Source organism: Aythya ferina (genome assembly GCF_964211825.1).
Source record: "Aythya ferina genome assembly, chromosome: 2".
NCBI classification, from domain to species: Eukaryota; Metazoa; Chordata; class Aves; order Anseriformes; family Anatidae; genus Aythya; species Aythya ferina.
The window spans coordinates 149169758-149192703 of NC_140297.1; the positions used below are offsets into that span (position 1 = coordinate 149169758).

Sequence of the window (22946 nt, forward strand, 5' to 3'; positions counted from 1 at the left end):
ACTAAATTTGATCAGGTGATGCCATTCTTACTTGTGACACATGCAGAAATAAAGAGTGCACACAGGCGTTGAGCACAGTGGGCAGTGCTAAGAGGGGGCACACCTGGAACAGCAGCAGCAGCGAGAGGATGCCAGGATGATCCTGGCACCACAACAGCTATGAAGAACATACTCCAAGTCAGGGAAGCCCAGCTCCAAACCTTTTCTCCAGCCCAGCTTCAGCTGCCACCAGGCTTGAACCAAAGCTAGAGGCAAAAACGTGGGCAGGGAGCACCCAAGTTGGGGCCTATGGGGTTTTTGCTGCATGCTGCTGTGAGAGCCCAGGTGAACAGCCCAGAGCCAGGAGCCCCAGCCAACCCCTGCCCCAGCACCTCAGCAGCAGTGTGCTGGAAGGCTCCCTAGCAGGGATTTAAACAAAAGGAATTTTAATCTTTTTTTTTTTTTTTTTTTTAAATGAATGCCAGTGTTTGAAAGGGGGTGGGGGGAGAAGATGGAAATTTTAACATGAAGCCACACGCTGAAGGTCACAGAAAGGCAAGGCAGGCATTGTCTCCAGTAATATTAAAAGGAAGACCAACCCTGCTGTGTCAGAGAGAAAGAAAAAAAAATAAAGAATGCTTCTTTTGATTGGAAAGAAAGTTTCTCCATGCCCAGTTGTGGTGCAGCATTGCACAACGGAGACTGCTGTGGCTGGGAGCAAGGAGAATTAATTACTTTGCTTTCTGAAGCATGTGCGGCTCTGCGCCGCCGTGCCAGCTTCAGGAACGATAAGCACTCACCCAAAGAGCATGGGGAATTTTTTTTCCTGGTGTGAGTTGTTTTGCCGGGCTAAATCACAGGAGGCTGCTGAGCTTTTTGCTTTGTTTTCTTCACACTTGGCCTAAGCTTGAACCTGGGGAGCACCAGTTTTGTGTCGGCCGAGGGAAGGGAACTGGCCTGAGCGCCCACGTCTGCCAGGAGGCGCGGCGGTGTAATTGCGTTAGGCAGCAGCCCGTAGCGCTGGCAGATGACAGCACCTCGTCACAGGCAGGGTCATGACGAATGCAAATTTCTCTCTGGCCCACCTACTCTCTCTGTGGGTTTTGCTTTCAAGGGCATTCCAGCATCCAGACAAAGCCGGACCACGTCTCTCCCCAAGTGAGCAGGCGGTGGGGCGGTGGCACTGAAGGATGGCTCCAGTGCTTTGTCCTCAGCTGCGCCGCAGCAAGTCGTGTTGCAGAACGGGCTTATTGATGGCATGCCTGGCCTTTCAGGGCTTTGAATTGTTTCCTTGAGTCTCTCGCTCACGTTTTTCATTTCGAAGGAGATTTTTTATACAAGCGACTGGGGAACTGAAGTCATACAGGTTGCTGAAGCTTTCCTCCTCTGCTCACAAACAACTTTCAGGTGTCCCTTGGCAGGAGAAAAATGGTTTCACCCAGTGAAAGCACCACCCACCAGTTCAGGAGAACTGCAGATGCTGCCGCACTGACCTTCAACAAGCAAAATCACACAGCGTGTGCATTTTCACCGTAGTGTTGACACCCCTTTGAAAAAGAGCGATTCCCACCTCTCCCAAAGCCACTGCTTATGGCCATCTGCGGCCTCAGCATGCCAGAACTGCAGCTCCTAGGTCTTCATCCCAATTTCGTGACAAAAGCTGCTGATTTACCTATGCTGTTGCAAAAGAACTGAAGGATGCAGGCATGGGGCGGTTTTTACATCAACAGCTCCTGCCGACCCGTTAGCAGACTCTTGCAGCAACACGCGGCGAGCCTCCTCCTAGAGCTCTCAGAAGTGGTAGAGCCAAAACTGATGTCTCCTCAGCAACCTGCACTCACGTTCTTAGTTCATGCTTAAAAAAAAAAAAAAAAAAAAAAAAAAAGTGAAAGCTGTTACAAGCATAAGATTAAATAGAAGAGCTATTCAGAGCTTATCAGGCTTTCACCATCCATTTCTCGATGAAAGCTAGATCTGCCCTACTTCCCATGCCTTGCAGAACTGATTTTAATTTGCTGCTCCTGTACGACAGCCTTCGGTACCTCGACAAGCCAAGACACAAACTCTTGGGCTAGGAAGATCAGCACTTTTCTGGATTTATGTTCTCCCTGAATTACCATACTCAAGTAATGATTTCTCTGTTGGCACTTCTGCTTGTTCAACACTAGATTAATGCTTCAAATATGATCCAGACTACACGCTTCTTAAAACCATCACCTCTCAGTTTCCAAAACAGATATACAGGGACTGGGGAGGGAAATTATGCCCGCATCCTATCTGCTGCTGCTGCTATTCAAAGCTAGATTACACCAATACACTTATTTCTTGTTCCCATTTCACCTGTGTTCACCAGCTCTTTAGTGGGGTTGCAGTACCAGTCCGTGACTGTTTTCTAGCACGCACGCAGTAAAGCTGAAGCCTGACACACAGTGGCATTGTCAGAAATAAATGCAAGTCCACAGAACTGCCCTCATTTGGGCAACAGCTTGAAATTTTAAGGTACACCTCTGGAAGAGGGAAAAATCAAAGCTATATAGGCGAGATAACCATTGAATGAGGAAGTGTCAGCCCTACTGATTTGGCCCACAGGCAAATTTCGCTTGAGTGAAAAATAAAAATAAAATAGTAGCAATACAACAAGGTAGAGATCCAGCACAAGTGACCTTGGCAGTGGCAATAACGCCAAGGGAAAGGCCACCAACAGGAAGGACATCCTGCTTCATGCCTGAGGGCACTTCCACGGCAGGGCGCTCCTCCCCAGCCCTGTGCCTACCCACTCCTACTCCACAGAAGCTCCCCCAGCAAATTAGCAGGAATAAGCCCCTCTACATTGGTTAAAAAACAAAGAAACAACCCAGATAAATGGAACTGAACTCCCTCTGGCTTTCCAGCTGTGGAGGCATCAAGACCTGGATACCCTGCCCTGAGGTCAGAGGTGTTACCTTGCAATTACATGGACACAATTGCTTTCCTGCCCCCCTTTTTCCTAGGTTCCTCCTAGTTTCCTTCCCTGTCAGCAACATGCCCACACATCCCTTGAAGATATTTAGTGGGTTTTTTTCTCTCCTCTTTTTGAGCAGTGCAGCTAGGGGTCATTATTAATCACGCTGCTTTCCATTCTCCATTTCCCTGCTCATTGTCCCGTGCCGCTTGTTGAGAACCTTATCTTTATTAGCTGCTCTTATCACGACTCGATTACACATTACCAGAAACACTCCTTACTCAGCAGGATTTCCTCGGGATTGCATTGCTTTCGGCTTCAGAAAGCAGCTCTGTGGAGCGAGCCACTCCACCACAGCCAGCCCAGGAAGTTATTGATCTAATTTAAGATGCACAAGGGGACATGAAAAGCTGGAGGATGACTTTGAGGAGCTGGCAGGAGCAGATTTAGAGGACAAAGCATTTCTATAGGGGAGGAAATGCATTAGCTTATGTTGTTTGCATTGGCATTCAATTATGGAGTAATTATTTGGCCTCGGTGAGCTGTGCTCTAATGGCAGCCACAGAGCTAAGATCCTGCAGCACGGGGATTGCATCCAGCTAAAATGTCCCCCATCCACTTAGTTACTCAACCAAATAACACAGCTGTACGGCTAGTGTACCTGTCTGCTTCCAAGAAATCAGACTGATGCAGTTCTTAGGGATTTACTAGACCTTCAAGCACACCACCACACCATGTACTCTACTGATAGTAGAATTGAAGGGGAAAAAATCCCCTATCACATTGCCCAGGGAAGTTAAAAGGCATCAACTCCTATCAATTTCTCTTGCTCCTTTATCCTTCCAATCCCCTGCCCCAAGCACATTACAGAGAATAAATGGTTTGAAAGGGCAGAGTGAGTGCAAGGGTGCGGGAAAAATGCATTCTTAGAGGAAAAACTTTTCCTTAATGGATGTCTTTCTGAACCACAAAACCCCATGTCTCCATCCAAGGACTCCACAGCCTGGTGAACCCTCATAATGCCAGGCACAGGGTAGGGACAGGCAGCCCAGGCAAGATGTGGGCAGAGCTGGGTTTGTTTGATTGCTTCTCCTTCCACTTGGGAAGAATGGCACCATCATACCATTGCCACAGCCCTTCGGATCCCAAATCTCTGCCTACACACAGCTTCTAGGGCTGGCTCAGGAACTAGGAGAAGGTCTGGAGAATTCATTAGACACCCAGTTAACAGAGCTGGAAAAAAAAAGGACACGAGTTTTTCTGGAAAAGCAGGAGCAAGCTCCCAGAGCATATATAGAATTAGAGGACAAATTTTCTGAGTCCTACTACTCACCTTCATCAGACCATCTGAGAGACAGAGTTAGTGACAGCTGAAAAAGAGATGACCGCGAGCAAGGGAAGAGGTATTAAACTGGTTCTTCCCTGAAGAGGGGAAAAAAAAAGTGACTGGTCATTTACTGCCTGCACAACAGGCACCAGAAGAAGCAAGAGAAGATTATAAATTGCTGTAAAATCAGTATTGCTCCTGGGCCCGTGATTTTAAGTATCAAGACAGCTTCTGAAGATGGTTTGAAGCTCTTCTTCATATACACTGGCTGTCACAGCAGGCAATGGATGAAGAGTTCCTGTTACAACCTGCTCGGGCTCTGTAAATTGATGCAGATTCACATTTTGCAGGTGGAGCTGGTGATTGATCCGGTGATTCCTGAGAGACTCTTCCCTGCCACTGCAGAACCAGGCTCGGAGCAAGCACAGGGAGCGGGTGCAGGTTTGGTGGAGGAAGGCTGAGTCCATCCCTGCTCCTCCTCCAGTGCTATGCTAAAACATTTTCAGTTTTAAACAGTTTCAGATCACCAAGGGGAAAGGAAGATCTGAACGAAGTAATGCTGTTCTCACTAAAACATACAGGAAAACTAAAAAGCAGATCACAACGACCCCAACGAGAGCAGCAGACCTGTTAGGAAACTTCCACTAGGAATGCAGAGCCCCCCCCCCCCCCCCCCCCCAGTCTTCTCCCCTCTCATGGGTGCAAAACAAACTTTTTACTTAATCACCTGCTAGACTCCAACACTGAGCGATGCCAGTCAAGTCTCAGTGAAGACAACTGCTCCCAAAGAGCCCTTCCAGTTGAAGTATGTGAGGTTTTTTGACTTTAAAACAAGCTGAGAGGTCTGCTAGGGTTAACTACAACTAGCCAAAAAAACAACAACTTGAAAACAGAGGGAAGCATCACTATAAAGAAGCTTTCTACTTTTAACTAACCACTGTAAGGTGATGTGAACACCATAGGGTGAAGAGATTTACCTTTCCTTTACCTCTGAGCAGGCAACATCCTTACACCACTGGTTACAATGCTCATTAATACAGGGATCTACCCATTGTCCTTTAATCCATAGCAAGTTCAGGGGCTGAACACATTTCTTTTAAGAAGTGAACGCAAACATTCCCATGCAAGATGACAGCTTGCAGTGTTTTTGTTCTCAAATGCTGCCTGCAGTTGCCACGACCCCCATCACAAAGGACAACCATCTGACAGGTACTGGTCTAAAGAAACTTGGCCTTAAGAGCTAATCTGAGGTCTAATGGCAGCTCCAAGTTCTGCTCACATTATATTTACTCTTTCTAGATCATGTTCCAGGTGATAAAGGGGTGAGCCACTGCTGCAAACAGCACTCCCTTCATCACCAAAGAAAGTGTGCTTGAAAAACATTAAGTCATCTTTCAATCTTTTCTGAAATGAAAGTCACCTTTCATCTTCTCAGTAATAAGAAAACAGCACATTGTCATCTTTTAGATGTATTTCTGGTTAATATGCACATCTTACATAATTAATTTCATTAATAAAACCATGATGATAGACTCGATACCAGATTTCGAGTCACATTGTTACTATCCATGGCAAAATAAGAACCTAGGGATGCACAAAACCAAAAGCTGTTTACTACTGCATGCAACAACAGCCCCAAGAGCATCTCCACCAAAATTAGTGCCCTGTCATACCATGGCAAGTACAAATTGATCAATCATCCTAATCCTAGCACAGAGAAGAATATGAATCACCTACCTTTTAAGTATGAAGAGCAGAAGTGAAGATATTAGGTGACCTGTCAGATCAGAAGCTTGAGACTAAATTAAGGTGCACCTCTTCAACTTACTACCTTAACTTACCAAGGCAATGTAGCCTGCCTCCCTGGTAAGGTAAAGACAGACAAACATAAAAACAACCTTACACTAAATTGCAAATATGCTACTCTGCAAGTTAAAGCCCCTCAGTTTTCCTCGGGTGGCACTCAGATGACAAGATGGGTCAAACAGGTCATTTCTCAGTCAGACACTACCAAGCTATCAGAGAACAGCTGTTGACAAGACAGAGTGATTGGAAGGAAAGATGAAGTGTTCCAGAACCAGACATTTGAGTTCATGTTCCTGGCTCTCCCACTGACCACTTATGCAGCTTGAGCAAAATCAAAAGCATTTGTCACTTTGCTGTATCTGGTGTATTTAGCATGGACTGAGACTTTCCAGCTTAAAAGAGCTCAACAAATTCACGTACCACCTCAGGTATGAGTCCGTGGTCTTCTTCGGCACCTCTATAGTAACAAGCTGAAAAAGTGCAGTCAGATGAAGGACGAGGACCAGTACAGTCTTTTGGATGATGCTAAGCTTGTCTCCAAATCATCTGAGGTAACAGACCCTCAAATACTCTGGCTGTTGTGCCTACCGGGCTTGACAGAGGGTGCTGCAGAATACCAAGGTAGCTACTGGGAAATTAACTGATCTCTATCAATCCCACAAAACTCGTGTGAATATACGGGTATTTCCTCCCAGAGGACAATAAACAGTGTGAATAGTTGCGTATAGCCCCCAAAAACTGCAACAGGATAATAAACCAGGAAGGACAGACTGTCTAAACTTACGGTGATGAACAGAGACCAAAGAAAGTATCTTTATGATTTTGCAACTCATCTGAGGAGATGAGACTCCCCCCCAAAACAGGTCACTGTCCTGAGAGTACTTTTGACCAACAGCAGCTGGTGGCACAACGCAGCTGCCAGACACCCTCTGGAGACACGCACATCAGAAGGCTTCTCCTAAACCGCATTATGATTTAGCGAAACGGAGACAATAACAGATTAAAACTTTAATTTAAAACTTTGCCAACAAAAAGTGATTACAAAAAGGGAAATTATCTGTACAAAATAAGAAAGGAGGTACTCGTTTAGCAAGAGACTGCTGCTGTCAGTGTACGCTGGAGGACAAATAGTGCTTCAGGTCAAATGACAGGTGAGAAACGAACAAAGTGAATTTATAATATGCAATTCTACAGTGAATCTTCCATACAGCAATGTAAATTGACTTGAAGCGGCTCAAAGCAAACCAGGACTTACCAGAAGCCAATTTTCCTCACAAATCCTTTCCCTCTTAATTTATAGAGGGAGGATGCACTAACAAAGCAAGACCCAGCACACCGCACAGGGCCAGGACAAGGGCTTTTGCCGTGCTTCCTCCCACTCACGCCTTCCTTCTGTAACAAAGGAGCTGTGCAAGGTGAGTGTACCGGAGTTTCAGCTGAGTCACAGACTACTGCATCTTCACTTTGCAGTTATGTCCTGACTCAAAATGAAGACAAGGTAATACCAGTTTGGAGGCAGTGATATTTTATGACTAAAAAGACCAGTTGCACCGTGACTCCTCTAAAGCTGATGGTTCTGAAACTTTTCGAGTTGGCCATCAAGTAGCAGGTGCTGGTCAACAACAGGTTAGTATTTACAACACTGAAGTCCTCTTTTCCACCCACCGTTTTCTACAGAGACAGACGGGGACAAGAACATCTTCAGAACTTATCACTGAATGGACAGAAATGGCAGGTTCTCTCTGAACTCCACGCTCCTGTACAATCTAAGCACTCACTGTGATCATTACCAGTTTTCCACATTTGTCCACAAGCCAGATCAACGAAAGGGAGCTGCAACAATGACATGGAGCATGCATATTTTGCAAGCAAGCCAGCTGAAGACTTCCAGTCTGACTGCTGATTTTCCACCCAGTTTCACATCGAGAAGTATTTACAAGTTTATCAACCTTCATTAGCCACATTTAGTGAAGGAAAAAAAAAAAACAAAAACGGAGTAATAAAAGCGTTCTGGCCCAGATTCACTTCACCTACTTATCAATACCTGAGATACCTACGTTGGGGCAGAACAGCCTGCTGTGCCCTACCCACCCAGTAAAAAGAAAGACAAAAAGCAAAAGGGAAATTCAAAGACTTGGATCTCATCCTAGTGACAGTGCTTTTTCCTCCTACTATAAAAAAAAAAAAAGGGGGCAACCATATTCCAACTTAGCTTAAGCGTCGTTCACATGAACCTAAGCCTTCCATTTTCACTAGCAGCTCCCACCCAGGGAAGTTGAGGGATGGTTACTTTTTTTTTTTTTTTTTTTCTTTTTTAAGAATCCTAAGAGACATGCACGAGTCCTCCTTATAACTGGGAAAACAGAGATAAGGAATAAGTTTGCTCGGATTCATACAGTAAGTCAGTAACTAGCTAGCGTTACAGCTTCCTGGATCTCAGCCCTGTGCTCTGCCCACAGGAACCCAGTACTAGGAAACCTGCACAGAATCATTTCCCTCTCCATGTCAAAAAGCTTTACAAGAAAAATACAGACGCTAATAAATAGTGTACGTAGTTTCTCATTCACCAGTGAGAGTCCTGTAGTAAAAAAAAAAAAAAAATCTGTTCTATTTTATCTTGAACCTGGAAAAGTTTATTTCCAGCTTTGATTCTTTGATGTCTTAAAGCTTTTAAGAGAAAGTCGTAGATTCAGTTAATATAAACATAATGCTGTAGTCAGAACCCTTTAACCACAATGATATGTTACATTTTCTAGCTGTAAATTACTATTTGTGCTATCCAATTTTACAATCAAAACAGAAACCTTGAAGCCAAGAATTCAAAGATCTCAGGAAGAAAACAATCCAGACAGCTTCAATTTAAGTAGAGCAAGCCTTGTACATGACATGAAGAATTTATCATTTCAGTTCTGAGTATCTGTTATCGCCATATCAAACGAAAGCCCTCTTTTCCTTAGTCTTGCCCATCCCGTGCTGTAGCAGGTTGGACAAATGATGCATGGCAAGAAAAAATTGCTCTGGAAATATAGCTTAGTTGTGGAAATAAAACATTTGTACTTTACTTTATGAACACGGCACAGAAATATCGCTTAAGTAATGTTTCCAAAGACCCTGGGACTTAAGCACAGCTATGAAAAAATCAGCTTCCTAAACTCTGGGGTTAGTTTGACCCAACTGCCATACACCGGATTCTTACTTCTACTCTGCAGCTGAAGCTTTTAATTACCAGGTGGGACAGAACATCGTTAGCTTGCTCCATCGCATCACAGAAGGAGATGGCAAAATGGATGCCTGTTGTGACAGACAGACAATACTGTACAAAGGCAGCTTTTTTTTTTAATGGCAGAATCAAATTGGACACTACTGGACAACCTGGAGTAAGATCTACTTTTTTCCCTTCTGGACTTTGTAATTTTCTCTTGCACCAGAAAAATTCTTCCCAATCGGTTATATCCAACAGCACTACAGAGAGCTCAGTTCTTTAGCAAGCTCTGCACCAGGAAGGATCAGTCCTAGAAGCAATTAAAAACAAGGAGTTGCTGTTATCCAAGGGCAGATGTTTTTCACTGGTCACCTAGCCGGAAACCTTGGCCCCAGTTGTGTCTTCCACCACCCTGCTGATCTTCCGCAGCTCTTCTCATGCTAGCAGGCGGGACACCAAAGCCTGACACTCCTCCTCTCCTGTTTGGCAGCCAGCGGTACCTAGGATGAGCCAGAAGAAAAGAAGTTAAGAAATAGCTGTACCTTGGGGGTAATTACCAGACAATTTTTCCATGGACTTCCTTTCAGCTGCTAGACTTTGCATTACAACTAGCTTTTGATAGCAGTACCTCACAGGATACTTTCCAAATTTAAGACCCCAGTACACTGAGAAGTAGAAATCCTGGGGAACTTACATCCCTAGGATGTGGTTATATGAACAATGATCCAAGCTAAGGGAAAAGACGGATGATAAGGGAGTCTCATTGTTCAGAACAAATGCTGTGATATAAACTTAATTCCCCTAACTTCTCTTCCTTTTTTTTTTTTTTTCCTGGAGAAGTAATAAAAAAAAAAAACAGCAAATTACTTATGAGCATCTCTCTCCAATAGTTACAAAGCTCCTGCTACCACAGCATCCAATTATCTCACTGCTCCCTAAATAAACCTTCCTGCAGAACTGTGGACCAGAGACCAAGGGAAACAGGCTCAAGCATGCAGTGTTTTTGCTGAAATCAAAGTTCAAGTGACCTGGCCGGAGCAAATCAGGGCTGTAAGACCTTATCATCCAACTTAGGCTACCAGCTAAACATAGGGATCTAAAACACAGCTTCTGCAGGTACCAGTGGGATGTCTGGGATGCTATCACTGCAGAGTCATTTCAGGTCTACAATAAATAGGTAATTATGCTGAGCCCCTGGAAGGCTCTTCCTGAATCTCTTCAAGAAAATCTGAGCCCCAAACAAAAAACAGATTCCTTTATAGAAGAAAAATGATCCCGTATAATCTTCATTACACTAAATGTATCTGTAATTCATGACAGCAGCTTTTTCTTTTTCATAAAACTTTACAGTACAGAAGCAGAATTTATTTCACTCTAGAGGTGTTTTCAGCACTTCTATTCCTGCTTCTCAAATATAGAGAAAAATTAAATACACATATGAGGAATCAAGAGAATTGCATATAATCAACAAGATTGATGGTAGTTTCAGAGCTGTTATTACCCTGAAAGACATTTTAAAGCAACATTTGTCTTCTAATCTTTAAGGAAAACCAGGTTTAGCAGTAGGGCTTGCAAACACAAAGCTTCCCTTCTCGTTAAAACTTGCAGAGGAAATATAATGGCAATTCAACTTTGCATCTTTTAACCTTTTTAAAGGACAAACTATTAATTAATTGAATTGCTAACTAAGGTTTGGTAGAGAAAAAAAATATTTACAACCCAAAAGGGATGAGGACAAGGGGAACTGAAGCTACTATCTTCAGCTTCTGATCTTAATATTTCAGTGCCAAAAAACAACGATTAAGTTACAAGGAAAGCACTTCAGAATCCAAGACCTGAAGTCTCAGCCAAGGTGACTTGTACCAACTGCAGAGTTGAGTTCGTATTATGGCACTTAAATCTGCAACAGACTTCTGTTGTTGTTACAGCTTGCTAAACTGGTAGCTATTGCAATGATACATGGACATACAGATAAAAGATCACTTACAAGAGAAAATTTTAAAAAGAATGTGATGGATTCTTTCTGATAATTGGCAGGGAGGTCGCTTCACTATAGTTTAATTCACTAGCAGAGGTGTAACCTTTACTCTTACTCTGAACAGTGAGTAAAGGACACGAGCAACCTGTAGTGGTAACAAAGAACACCGGCCATCTGCAAGAAACTCAACATTTTTGAGGGTTCAATCTATACACAGCAACACAATCACTACCATAGTCTGAAGCAGACTAAGTTTAACAAAGTATTTTACACCTTGCAATCCTAGCAAATATATGTCCTTATAAACAACCCAAAAAATTGGTCCAAATACATGGTGAGACAAAGCACAAAGCCAGCTTACAAGAACTGAGGTGTGGACAGAAAATTCCTTCCTCCCAAATCCATCGGGTATTTGAACATTAAGAAGAAATACAGGTGTCCAACCAGATTTCCTATCAGCTCATTGATGACTCTGCAAAGCAAAAGAAAAAAAGAGGAGTTTCACATGCCATCTTCCACAAAAAGAACTGAGTGACCATCTTCTGCCAGCTACTATTGTTCACCTGCCACGGGCTCTGCCAGGGCCATGAGCCACGGAAAATTCCCCTTTCCTCAGCATTTTGCAGCCACTTCTTTAGAAGGGCAAGCTTGCAGTGCCAACACATCAGCAGGCTGTTCCACCCTCCCTTCCAAGCCATCTCTGCAGACTGTACTGAAAATGCAATTAAATGCTTGTTTACCTCAGGGAATTAGACCGTATAGCTATTAGTGTCTGAAATAATAGTCTGCAGAGCTTGAGAAGTTACGGCTGTTTTTGCTGGACAACCTGTCTCCCGCTGTACTGTTTTGTTCCCAATTGTGCAAGAGCACTGCTGAATGGAGGCCCTTGAGTATTTGCTGTCATGCATAGAAACAGCAGGTATCTAACAGCAAGCAGTTTTCTCGAGTGACGGATGAGTCAGTGGGAGGCACAGCCAGGAAAAGGGAATTTGGTTTTGCTGCACTCGTATCTCCTCCTTTTATAAACCCAGCACATCGCTTGCCACTGTCACCAGCTGTGCTACAGCGTCACCAAGAGGCCCCCGTCAATACAGGGCACCGGTGGGAAAGGCTGAGCACAAAGAGGGGATTTCTGCATGAGAGCACTTAAAGAAATGCAGGACCAACCACCAGATAGAGAAAGTGCTAATATGGCACCCCGCAGGCTTGTTATTGCCATTTTCCTTGTTTCACAAGCCGATAAAAGCTTCACGCTGAAGGAGATTCTGATGGAACGAAGTAACAACACGTATCAGAGGCAAGCTAAGTTGTTTCTAAAACCAGTAATAATGGCTCATCACATGGGATGAAATCTTTCTTCACTGGTCATCATGCTTTTAGCAAGGAAAAGGCCTAACGCATGGATCTACTAGAACATAAATCAAATTCTTATTACTTTCTCCTCACCTACACTCTCTAGTTCCCACATCCTCATCTCCCTCTTTGCATTTATCTTAATCACCATATGACACTGAGAGGGATTAATCCAATTATACAACTTTAAGCCTCTTATTTTAATATTGCTGCAAAATTCAGCAATAAAAAACAGCTGCAAAAGCCTTTGTAACTTCAAATCGGTCACATCTGTTAATACGTACGATCCACCAATGATGTAGTTGAATCCCAGGATAACCCATGGCAGGTAACAGGCCTGAAAAAGAATGCAGAAAATGTAAATTCAAGTGGATTACTACTTAAACCTGCTCAAACTCCACTGCACTAGTATGTATGATGAGAATCTCAACGTTTTAGCATCACACAAATCCTAATATATTAAGTAGATTCTAACTAATAAGGTAGAATACTCTAAACTGAGTAATCACTAACATGCTTAGACAAATCATACTGACTTAAATATTTAAGTACATGTGCCTTTTGCAGTCTATGTTTCATGCCAAGCTTACATCTGAAACATCTTTTCAGCAAAGCCACACTGAGTGACACCATATGAAAGACCAAAAATACTTATATTTTGTCTCTCAATCCCTTCACATGCATCTTCCAGGCAAAAACCTTTCCAACAACCTGTTTGATTTACCTTAAATCTTGTTCCAAACCAAAACGATACAATCATGTCTCTGTTCAGCTGGGCCCATACGTAAAGTACTGACATGATGAGTGGAATCATCAGCAACTGTAATATTAAAAACAAAATAAAAGAGGCAAAAAGTTACCATAACGTTCACGGAAGTCTGAGAAACTTAGGCAGCAAGAGGCTAGAAGGTTCAAAAATGGTTTAAAAGAATGATGCATCAGCGAAGTCTTTAAAGATTGACCCAGAATCTCTGCCACCACACATCGTGGTTCTGCTCACAAGATCAGGAAGCTAAACAAGAGAACCTCCTTGGTCATACTCTTTTGCTGTGCTGGAAAACACTTTGTTAATGAAAACAGTGCCCCATTAGGCTACAGTATGATAGCTGAGATAAGCACGGAAGCCAAAATAGGTGGTGCAATTCATGATATAGGTATAAAATGATTAAACACATGTTAAAAATGCCTATGTCCCAAGCCGTGTAGCTACAGCAGCACAAGACCAAAGCAAAGGGCTCCAAAGCAACCTGCATTACGCAGAACAGCAGCTGTGGCCAATTCCAATGCTCCCAGCTGCTGGGTAGCACACCTACAACAATCAGCAATGTTTGTGCCATGTTCGTTTCTGTTTACAGTCCAAGGTAGTAACCCCAACACATCCTCATCTGGGGCTAAGCCAGAGGTGTCACAGCAAAGCATCGCAACCTGATTAGGCAAAGCTCTTGGAAGAGCTTCAGGTCACCCCCTGCTCCATGCTGGGAGAGGAGCCTGTTCCTAATACTGCCCCCTACTGCAGCTGTACTTCAGCTGATTGGAGTATTTTGGTGAAACAGATAGAAAGGGCTATTGCAGGTACCTGCTGCTGATTTCTGAACCAAAAAGTGTGCTACCACCACTGCCATAACCAGACTTTACACCGCAAACCAGCTGGGGTGACTGGAAGAGAGGATAAAACTCATCCCTTCAAGGGTGGCACTAATTCACAGGCTCCGCTTTAAAGCTGCCATACCAGAGCCAACCCGGCCTTCCCCAAGCCTGAAGTTTCACCAGCCTGAGTCTGACTCTTCACACAGGCACCTTAAATTCTTTATTAAAATTATTTTTATTTCAATGAAAAAACAAATGTTTCTCAAGTATTTGACACAGGAGGCCCAGATGTCCTACTCTATCATCTCACTTTTCAAGTCATTCATTCTACACAACCAAAAACCCTAGTTCTAACAAAAATACATTTCTATACCAAACAATTGACTCTCTTTTAAGCAGTACCTTGTGTGCAGACTTAAAACAATTTTAGCTTTATTTTTAAAAAGATACAAACCAACAGAGTCTAAAATTCAAACAGCATGACATCAGCCTTTTTTTGAACAATTTGGTGGAGTCTTCCCCACAGCAAAAGAGAATGAACTGCAAAATTATGGACATCCCTTCACAGAATTCAATCCCGACTGCAGATGCATAATCATTATTTCTGTCTACCAGAGGAGCCCGATAAATGATCTCATAAATACTAAGATAATCTTGCACAGAGCATTAGAGATATTGGTGCAGGCTTTGGGTGATGGGGACAGAAATAAGATGAGGATGGAACAGCAGAGGCAGGCTGAAGGCACGCAGTTGTATCTGATGCTCTGCTGTATTCAAGAAATGCTTCCTTTATTTCCACCCCCCTTAACATCTGGGCAGATAAGAGCTCCCTCATTGAAACTCCTTCTTCAGACTGCTATTTAATCATTCTTGTGAGGATTTTGCACTTCACAGTTCTGATAGGAATCTGAAGCTGTACTTTTCACAAAAAGAGCTTCTGTCAGCAAGTAGAAGGACTGAATTTGAGAAGACTAACGAACCCAGGAACCATTTTTAGCTTAAAAAAGTAAGAATGCAGATCCACATTCATTAGAGGAAACAGTACATGGATGAAATCTTGGGTCCACATCAGTGACAGGCAGAAACTTCCTGACTGTGAAAGCTGCTTCTCGCTCCTTGACTCCCTAACTAGGTTATGGATGGAAGATTCAGAAACGAGCTTGTGATGGCAGCTGAGGTTAACCCAAACTACTCAAACTCAAAAAGAAACAATAATACACACAGAGCCAGTCTGTTTTGACATAAACTAAACCAACCTACCTTAAGCATGCTCTGTGTTTACGTAGATAATGCTGGCTAAAAAGCCATTAAATAGTCTGAGACCCTCATTAAATAGTCCGAAAGCTGAAGACTTATTTTTAAAAATCTGCACTGCACTTACCTGCATGTCCATGGCCAAGCCAGTTATCTGTCATTTTGCCATTAAGGAAAAAGCAGCAAAACCTGACAGACTTGAAGGAAAAAAAGAAGCTACACACACACTGAACATAAACGGGAAGGCCTTTAATTTAAACGCTTACAATGAAAGCAATGTTCTTGTGAAGTATTAAGTCAGGCACTGGAAAAACGAAAAACCTCCAGTGATCTACAGACTTGCACACTTAGCTTGAAAGGCTACTGAGAAGTGATTGATGTACAGGAACTATCAACTCAAGCCATTACCCCAGCAGCTGGCAGATGCGCTGGCCTCCCTCCACGATGAAACTGGCCAGCTACAAACTCAGCCAGTCCTTTCATAACAGCAGGTCATTTCTTCCACTAGTTTTTGGTGCTTTGTTTGTATTATAAAGACTAAAATGCCTTTGTAACAAAAGAAATACCAAGTCAGACGAAAATATCTAATATTGCTACTAGGTCATAGAAAATGAATAATTTCTTAAAGACATTTTTAACATCACTTTCCTGCCTTGGAACTCAGACGGTTTGCTTGCTGTAGTAACTGCTGGGCAGAAACAATTACTGAAGAATTTTGCTATGATCAGAATGTTTTCAACAGTTCACAAACGCACGTACAATGGCACCGAGCTCCTTCCCAGCTCAGGCATCCAGCTCGCCCCTTACATCATCTACGGAACAAGCACCTGGAAGCTTTCAAATGACCACTTTGAACGTCAAGACACGATCAGACTCCTCTCATAGCTCACAGCCAGCAGCCTGCAACCACAATGAGGCTGATGGGTTTCTTAACAACACAACTAAACACAGGTTGCTTTCCCAGTACAGCTGCGGCTCAACAGGACTAGCAGGAATAACAATTCCCTCTCCATGCAGTGGAATGTAACCAGAGATGGTTACTCTATTGATAAAGGCAGCAGCATTTCTACACAGTAGCTTGCCCGGCTGTATCTGGTTCATGCTATCATTGCTCCCTTTTTTCTACCAGTTGTGCCACTGCAAATTGCTGCAAGGAGGCCAGGAGTGGCACAACCAGAACGGGAACGCCTCCAGGGATGGAGATTCCACACCCTCTCGGAGCAGCCTTCACCTGTCTGTGACCAGTGCCACAGTAAAAAGGTTCTTTCTTGTGTTTAAATGGAATTGTCTGAATGGAATCTACACACATGGATGAACCCCTGAACCTTTTCTTCTCCTGTGCTGCATTCCCAGCTCCCTCAGACTCTCCTCATACAATGTTCCAGCTCCTCAGCCATCCTTACAGTCCTTCACCGGACTCGCTCCAGTCTGTCCGTGCTTCTCCTGTACCAGAGCTGGGCAGAGAGAAGCCACCACCTCCCTCAACCTGCTGGCAACGCAGCCCAGGAGGCTGTTGGCCACGTTGCTGGCTCCTGGTTAATTTGCTGTCCTCCAGGAGCGCCGTGGCCTTTTCTGCAGAGCTTTGCAGGCAGCAAGTCCCCAACCCGTCCTGGTACACGGGGCTGCTCCTCCCCAGAGGCAGGACTTTGCACTTTCCTGTGCTGGGCTCCCCAAAACCCCCGACCAGCCCATTTCTCCAGCTTGTTAGGATCCCTCTGATTGGCAGCACAACCGTCTGCTACCAGCAACTCCCAGTTTTGTGTTTGAAACCTAACGAGACTCAGGAAGTTGGCTCAGTGCAGACGTCTCAGCACTGCTTTCACAGCCTTAGCTGACTTGTACCCAGCAGGTAAGGGTTGAGGTTATGAGGTAACCCCAAATTCCCAACTGAGGGAACAGCAGAGATCAGACCTGCTTGCACGTGGCAGCTTAAGCACACTAAACTCACTCCTAGCCCATGCTGCAAGAAGTGGCTACTGGAAGTAGTACAGTGAGCACTACAGAAGCTCTTGCAGCACGAGTGGAGCTTTACGAAGCACAACTCCACTCCTCAAATTACAAACCTGTGTTAGCACACGTATTACTGTTGTCCCTGCAAGCCACTCACTACGTTTCCAGGAAGACAGAAGTTTACCTATAAACTTTTACTACATTGTAGAACTGTTAGCTGCTAAAACTTGGTCTTTCAACATATTTCAGACAGAAATATTGGAACCAAAATATTCTAAAAGCTTCATGATATGATAAACAGAAGGATACAACAATGCAGATCCAGTTGAACAGGAGCATGAACATGTAATCTGCTGGCCTTCCATCAAAAGCCCCTGGAAATAAAAAGAATTGTTAGGACAGGTGTGGTATCTTGGTTAAAAAATTAAGACTTTATCTTCTGAAGTCTAAGAAAACTTCAGCTGATGAGAATTACACTAACTACTGCCAGTGGTTTATTACTTTTATTTTTTAAGTTTAAAAAGCTTTATAACAACCTTCAAGACCAAAATTTAAGACCTATTGCATTAAGTGCACACACAACAGCTCTACAAAACAAACAAACAAAAAAAAAAAACTAACAAACAACATGCTAACTCTGGAAATAAGTAGTTTTTACTTCACAAGACTTCAAATTGGAGAAGTTGCCAGTCAGAAGCACACAATAAAAAAGTGTACGTACAGAGCAAAAATAGAGACGCAAAGTTGATCAAGTCACATGAAAGCTACTCCTTACTTAGGCAAATTGCATCCTTTTTGCATCATCTGGTCAGGCTCAAGAGATGTGACTTTTTACACTCCAGGGAAGTTAACATATGTAACAGAGAGTATAAACGTGCCATGCATTCTGTTCCTTCATCCAACCTGACCTGCTTGTCTGATTGCCTGTTTAAAACATGTCAGCTTTTTCCAGGACAGTGGAAAAAAAACTAATAACATTCCCTGCAGGTCACAGAAAATGAAATTATCTTTTGATGCCCTCTTCAGTTTATGAGCTGGCAGAGAGAAGGCTTAAAAAACAACCCCCCAACTCTTTGTGAACATGAAAATTACAGGCTCTCAATCTTGCAGTCCGTGGCACAGACCTCAGCATTTGAGCCAGATTCCTATCAACTTTCATATCACCTCACACAGGCAAGGAAAGACAAAGAATTCTGCTGAAACAGATCCAAAACACCACAAGCAAGCTGATTTACTTGCTACTAAACATCAAAATACCCCAAAAGGACACTGTAATATTAGCACAATGTGGCTTCCTACAACTATTTTACAGGTCTTCAAGAATCTAAAGAAAACATACCCATTTTTAGCATTCTTTTTAAATAATTGGAGTGACTCAGCCTGCGTAAAAACACTAAAATGGCAACCTTGTTTTAAGTTTATTATTTAAGTTTAGCCACACAAGTTATATGACAGGAAAAAACAAAAACACTTTGAAGAAGTCTTCTGGAAAGTTTTAAAGCTGGAGAACTCCATCAATTGGAGTTTTCTCCTTATTGTTGCCATACAAATGAAACAAATAGAAAGGAAGCTGACTAACGCTGACTAACACTGAGGAATTCCTCCAGAACATGAAGAAATAAAGGAAATAAAAAGTTTCTAATATCTCATTATTTAGAAGATTAGTAACTAGCAAGACAATCTATTTAAGTTGAATTTCCAGTTCATATTTAAGAAAACTGAGCTACAGGCTCCCAAGAAGTTCAGCACAGGACTGAGGAGCCCACTGCATCCAGCAGGGCCCAGGAGAAATCCAGCACCTGGCGAGGAGCTGCAGGCTCAGAATCTCATCATTCATACTGCTGGCAACAATGAATATTCCCACTGCGGTCTCCCTGGTGGCATTTGTTACGTTCTTCACCACCAGAAACAAAGCAAAACCATGTCAATCCCATTTTCCTTAGGTAGCTGGACATCAGCTCGTCAGGAAAACACAACCACAGTCTAAAGCCATATGGTTGTGGTGTTTTTTTAAGCAACTGAAGCTCTTCCCTTAATAAATTTGAAGTTAGCACGCAACACTAGTGCATGCTCAAAGCCGTGTACAACCCTGAAAACAGTAATTTCACTTCCTCAGTTTCACTGATAAAAGGAGGCAGGTCTATGCTGATTTCAACCTTTAAACGTATCAGCAGCTTACACACAGCAACTTCCCACTTGCAGAAGTGCAAAGGATCCGAGAAGTTTTTTGCAGAAAGGAAGCAGTGACCTAATCCAGAACTTTGGTTACACTAAGAAAAATTAATCTTGATCTTGCAGGTGAACTGCATTGCCTCACACAACAACACAGCTGACTTCTCAGCTTCAGAATCCAGGTGTATGTGGCAGAAATGTAAATTCACTACTGAAAGACCTGACTTCCTTCCATGAGCCACCTGCCATAGCAGAGATAACTACAGTATTTTTTTTTTAGTATAAGCAGTGACGTCTTATGATTTGCATATATTGATCGAGAACTCTTATTTCATGTAGCATGTGTTCATAACCTTTTACACCAAAAGGCTTAAAGAGAAGGAGGAGCTGGTTTTAGCAACTGAACTGCCACGTGCTTTCATTGAGAAACAGCCAAATGCAATGGGCACCCTCCTCCGTTTCCCTGTTACTTGACTTAAAAAAGGGATCCCACAATGCTCTCTGGATGACAGGTCGACTGCGGACCTCTTCTCCACCCACAGGGGTTCCCAAATTTCCTCCATTTCCACTTATACCATCAGGTCTAAGGCTCCATTAAAACTACACTGGAATTATGTTCATAAATGCTTTCATTTTTTTCATTTTTTTTCATTTTGGCTTCCTAAATTTACTTGATTTGAAATACTTTTTGCTAGATTTAATGAACTCTGTGATGTAAGAAAGTCCCACGTGAAGCTACCTCATAACAACAATCTCTAAAGAGATAGAAACCCAACCAGTTCCTTAATATTTTCACATTCCTGTTTGACAGAAGGATACACTTCATTTGTACAAAGGTCTCTCTCAATTCAACATATGCTACAGAACAATACAAGTAAGCCCCATTGCTTTCAAAATAAAAGGAAAAGCTGAAATGGTTACAAATTACACGTGCTCTACCATACTTCAATGTTAAAGGACATAAGATACAAGAAAAAAGAAGTAAAGCTGTCTTCTTGTCTCTTTCCCTCGTTTCCTGAAATCAATGATTAGAAGCACCACACCTTTCTATTGAAAGGAAATATCACGTTCAGATCCTAAATGAACAAGCTCTGTGCCACAGGCAAAGAGGCAGTGAAACAAAATCAGTTTTTAGAGCAGTTTTCCCTTTGACTGAGAGAAGTGGGCACAGAGACGAGCCATCTTTCTCCCAGTTCTACCCAAACCTGCCACAGTCCCATCATCAATCCCAACAGAAGCTGTTTGGCAATGCTTGGTCTCTATCAACTCCGGGCAGAGTTTCCCACATGCACACACCTTCACGGACAACGTACCTGTTTCTAATCGTGATGAATATTGGTACAGGAAATACAAATTCACCAAGTAGAGAAAACCTGTCCCGGGTCCCACTGGGAAGAAGAAAGTTGCAGTTATCGGCCGCCAGATCTGTACAGAGGAAAAGAGAAGGACACATTTATACATTGCAGAATGCATTCATATGCACAGCTTTTTTTGTTCTGCCTTGCTACCAATTAATTGAAAAAAAAAAAAAAAAAAAAAAAAAAAAAAAAAAAAAAAAAAGGAAAAGCAACTACTGCTGCTTCAGCAGCCTCTACAGTCACTTTTTGATCTGATGAGCAAAGCTGTTAAGGCTACAGCTGAAGTCACCCAACTTTCAGGAGCACTTCCATCACATCTTCACAGTATTGAGTCTTTATCGTGGTGCAAAAGAGGTCTGCTTGCAAGGATGCTGGCCTGTTTTAAAGGCATCTGTACAGAACCCTCTCTAACCTGTTTGAGGCAGGATCTCACAAGCAGCCTTCAGCATATGTTTTCAGACAGCACAAGCTACTCTGAGCTTTTTCCTACCTGCTTTAGAGTCTCTCAGCCATTGGTATTATGCACAGAGAACGGCAGCACGTAGCCAGAATACAAAATGTCTGGCCATTTAAGAATGAGCTCGATATTGAATGGGCAACATTTCCAAATAGCTCTTTAGGCTCCTGAGCATCATAGTTCCAGAAGGTTTAACAGAACTACAGAAAACACAGGCGCTTAAGCTATTACATTTTGGGGAAAATACATGAAGCAAACAGACAGCGAGGTTTTTTTTGTTGCTGTTGTTCACTCAGTCTGTTTTACTAGTGGTGCAATGAGCACATCTAAACCTAAAGGAGGGGCGATCTTCGCTTCCTTCACTTTCATTTTCAGTTCAACCAGGGGACAATCCACTCAAACATCTGCGTACCAAAAAAATGAACCTGTGACCTCCTAACAGAAGAAAAGACCACGTCTGCCTTGTGATCAGCCTCAACATTTCTAACACAGAAGACCGACGTTATTCTGAAGCTCCAGGACTTCAGCAGTCAACTTACGTCAGCCATACCCAGGCTGACAATCCCCAAACGTGACCTTTTACGTTCAGAACACGAACATAAAGCGCTCAGGGCCACAAAAAGCACTTTTTATGCATAAAATTCACCCTGATATGCCCAGACCCAGCTCGCTCTGGGGGCAGCTGCGTGCCTGCCTGCTCACCCACCGTGGCGTAACAGGGGCCAAGCACGTCACCTGCAGCTACCGCCACGCTTTTTATGATTTTAAGCATGAAAACACGAGGATGAGAGGTGAAAAAACTCCAAAAAGCTCAACCTCGCCCCCCTGTCTGTCTCGCAGGGGCCCTGCGGACCCAGCCCGTGTCACCTTGGGGGCTGCAGGGCGGGGGCCGGCCCCAGCACAGGCTGCTGCAGGAGGGCTCAGCGCCCCCTCAGGCCGGGGAAGGGCGCGGTGGGTGCCCGGGGCTGTCCCGGGGCCTTTCGCCCTCACAGAGGGGCCAAACCCCGGCTTGCAGCCCACCGCCCCGCCGCCGCGCACTACAACTCCCAGCGTGCCTTGCGCGCCGCACCCCCTTGCTTTCTATGGGGGGAGCGGCGCGACGCACGCCGGGAGCTGTAGTGCGGCCCCTACCTGGAAGCGGTTGATGAAGGCGTCGGGCCACAGGAAGAGGTAGACGGGGCTGACGAGGCCCAGCTTGCCGACCAGCGGCACCGCGATGGAGCCGGCGAACCAGTAGCGGGTGATGAGCGGGATGCTCCGGAACCAGTCGCCTAAGTCCGACATGGCGCCGCCGAGGCCTCCCTCAGGTGATGGGAAGGGAAGGGAAGGGAAGGGACGGGCCGGGAGCGGCGGGGCCGGAGCCGGCGGAGGAGGAGGGAGGGAGGAAGGAGCCGGGGGGAGGCCCCGAGCCCAGACGTGGCGCCGCCGAATTCGGCCCCGCCGCCGCCGCTTCCGGCCCCGCCCCGCTCCGGAGCCCGTTGCCAGGTGACGGGCGGGCTCCGCCACCCCCGCGGGGCGGAAACTACATCTCCCAGCACCCCCCGCGGCTCCCAGGCGGGGACTGTTCCATCCCATCCTATCA

The 22946-nt window shown here is 44.1% G+C and overlaps 1 protein-coding gene across 2 annotated transcripts; it reads right to left on the bottom strand.

Moving 5' to 3' along the window:
• Window positions 1–8663: 8663 nt before the first annotated feature.
• DERL1 (derlin 1) lies at window positions 8664–22812 on the bottom strand. 2 transcript variants are annotated; one of them, XM_084509288.1, is made up of 8 exons: window positions 22496–22812; window positions 20863–20974; window positions 17687–17751; window positions 15555–15581; window positions 13311–13406; window positions 12871–12923; window positions 11595–11705; window positions 8664–9755 (listed from the first exon to the last, which is right to left on the bottom strand). In XM_084509288.1, the coding sequence occupies exons 1-8, from the start codon at window positions 22646–22648 to the stop codon at window positions 9617–9619; spliced, it is 756 nt and encodes a 251-aa protein (XP_084365414.1). In that variant the 5' UTR covers window positions 22649–22812; the 3' UTR covers window positions 8664–9616. The 2 variants fall into 2 exon arrangements, with proteins under 2 accessions (XP_084365414.1, XP_084365415.1); XM_084509289.1 differs by lacking the exon at window positions 15555–15581 and having other exon boundaries at window positions 17660–17751.
• Between the last annotated feature and the right edge of the window lie 134 nt (window positions 22813–22946).

Excerpts from the sequence above, each read along its gene's own strand:
- DERL1 (XM_084509288.1), bottom strand. The coding sequence starts at position 22,648 with ATGTCGGACTTAGGCGACTGGTTCCGGAGCATCCCGCTCATCACCCGC. Across the intron at positions 13,407-15,554 it reads GCTTGGCCATGGACATGCAG|TTGCTGATGATTCCACTCAT; the intron begins GTAAGTGCAGTG and ends TTAATATTACAG. Across the intron at positions 9,756-11,594 it reads CTGTCCACACCTCAGTTCTT|GTACCGCTGGCTGCCAAACA; the intron begins GTAAGCTGGCTT and ends GGCTCATCCTAG.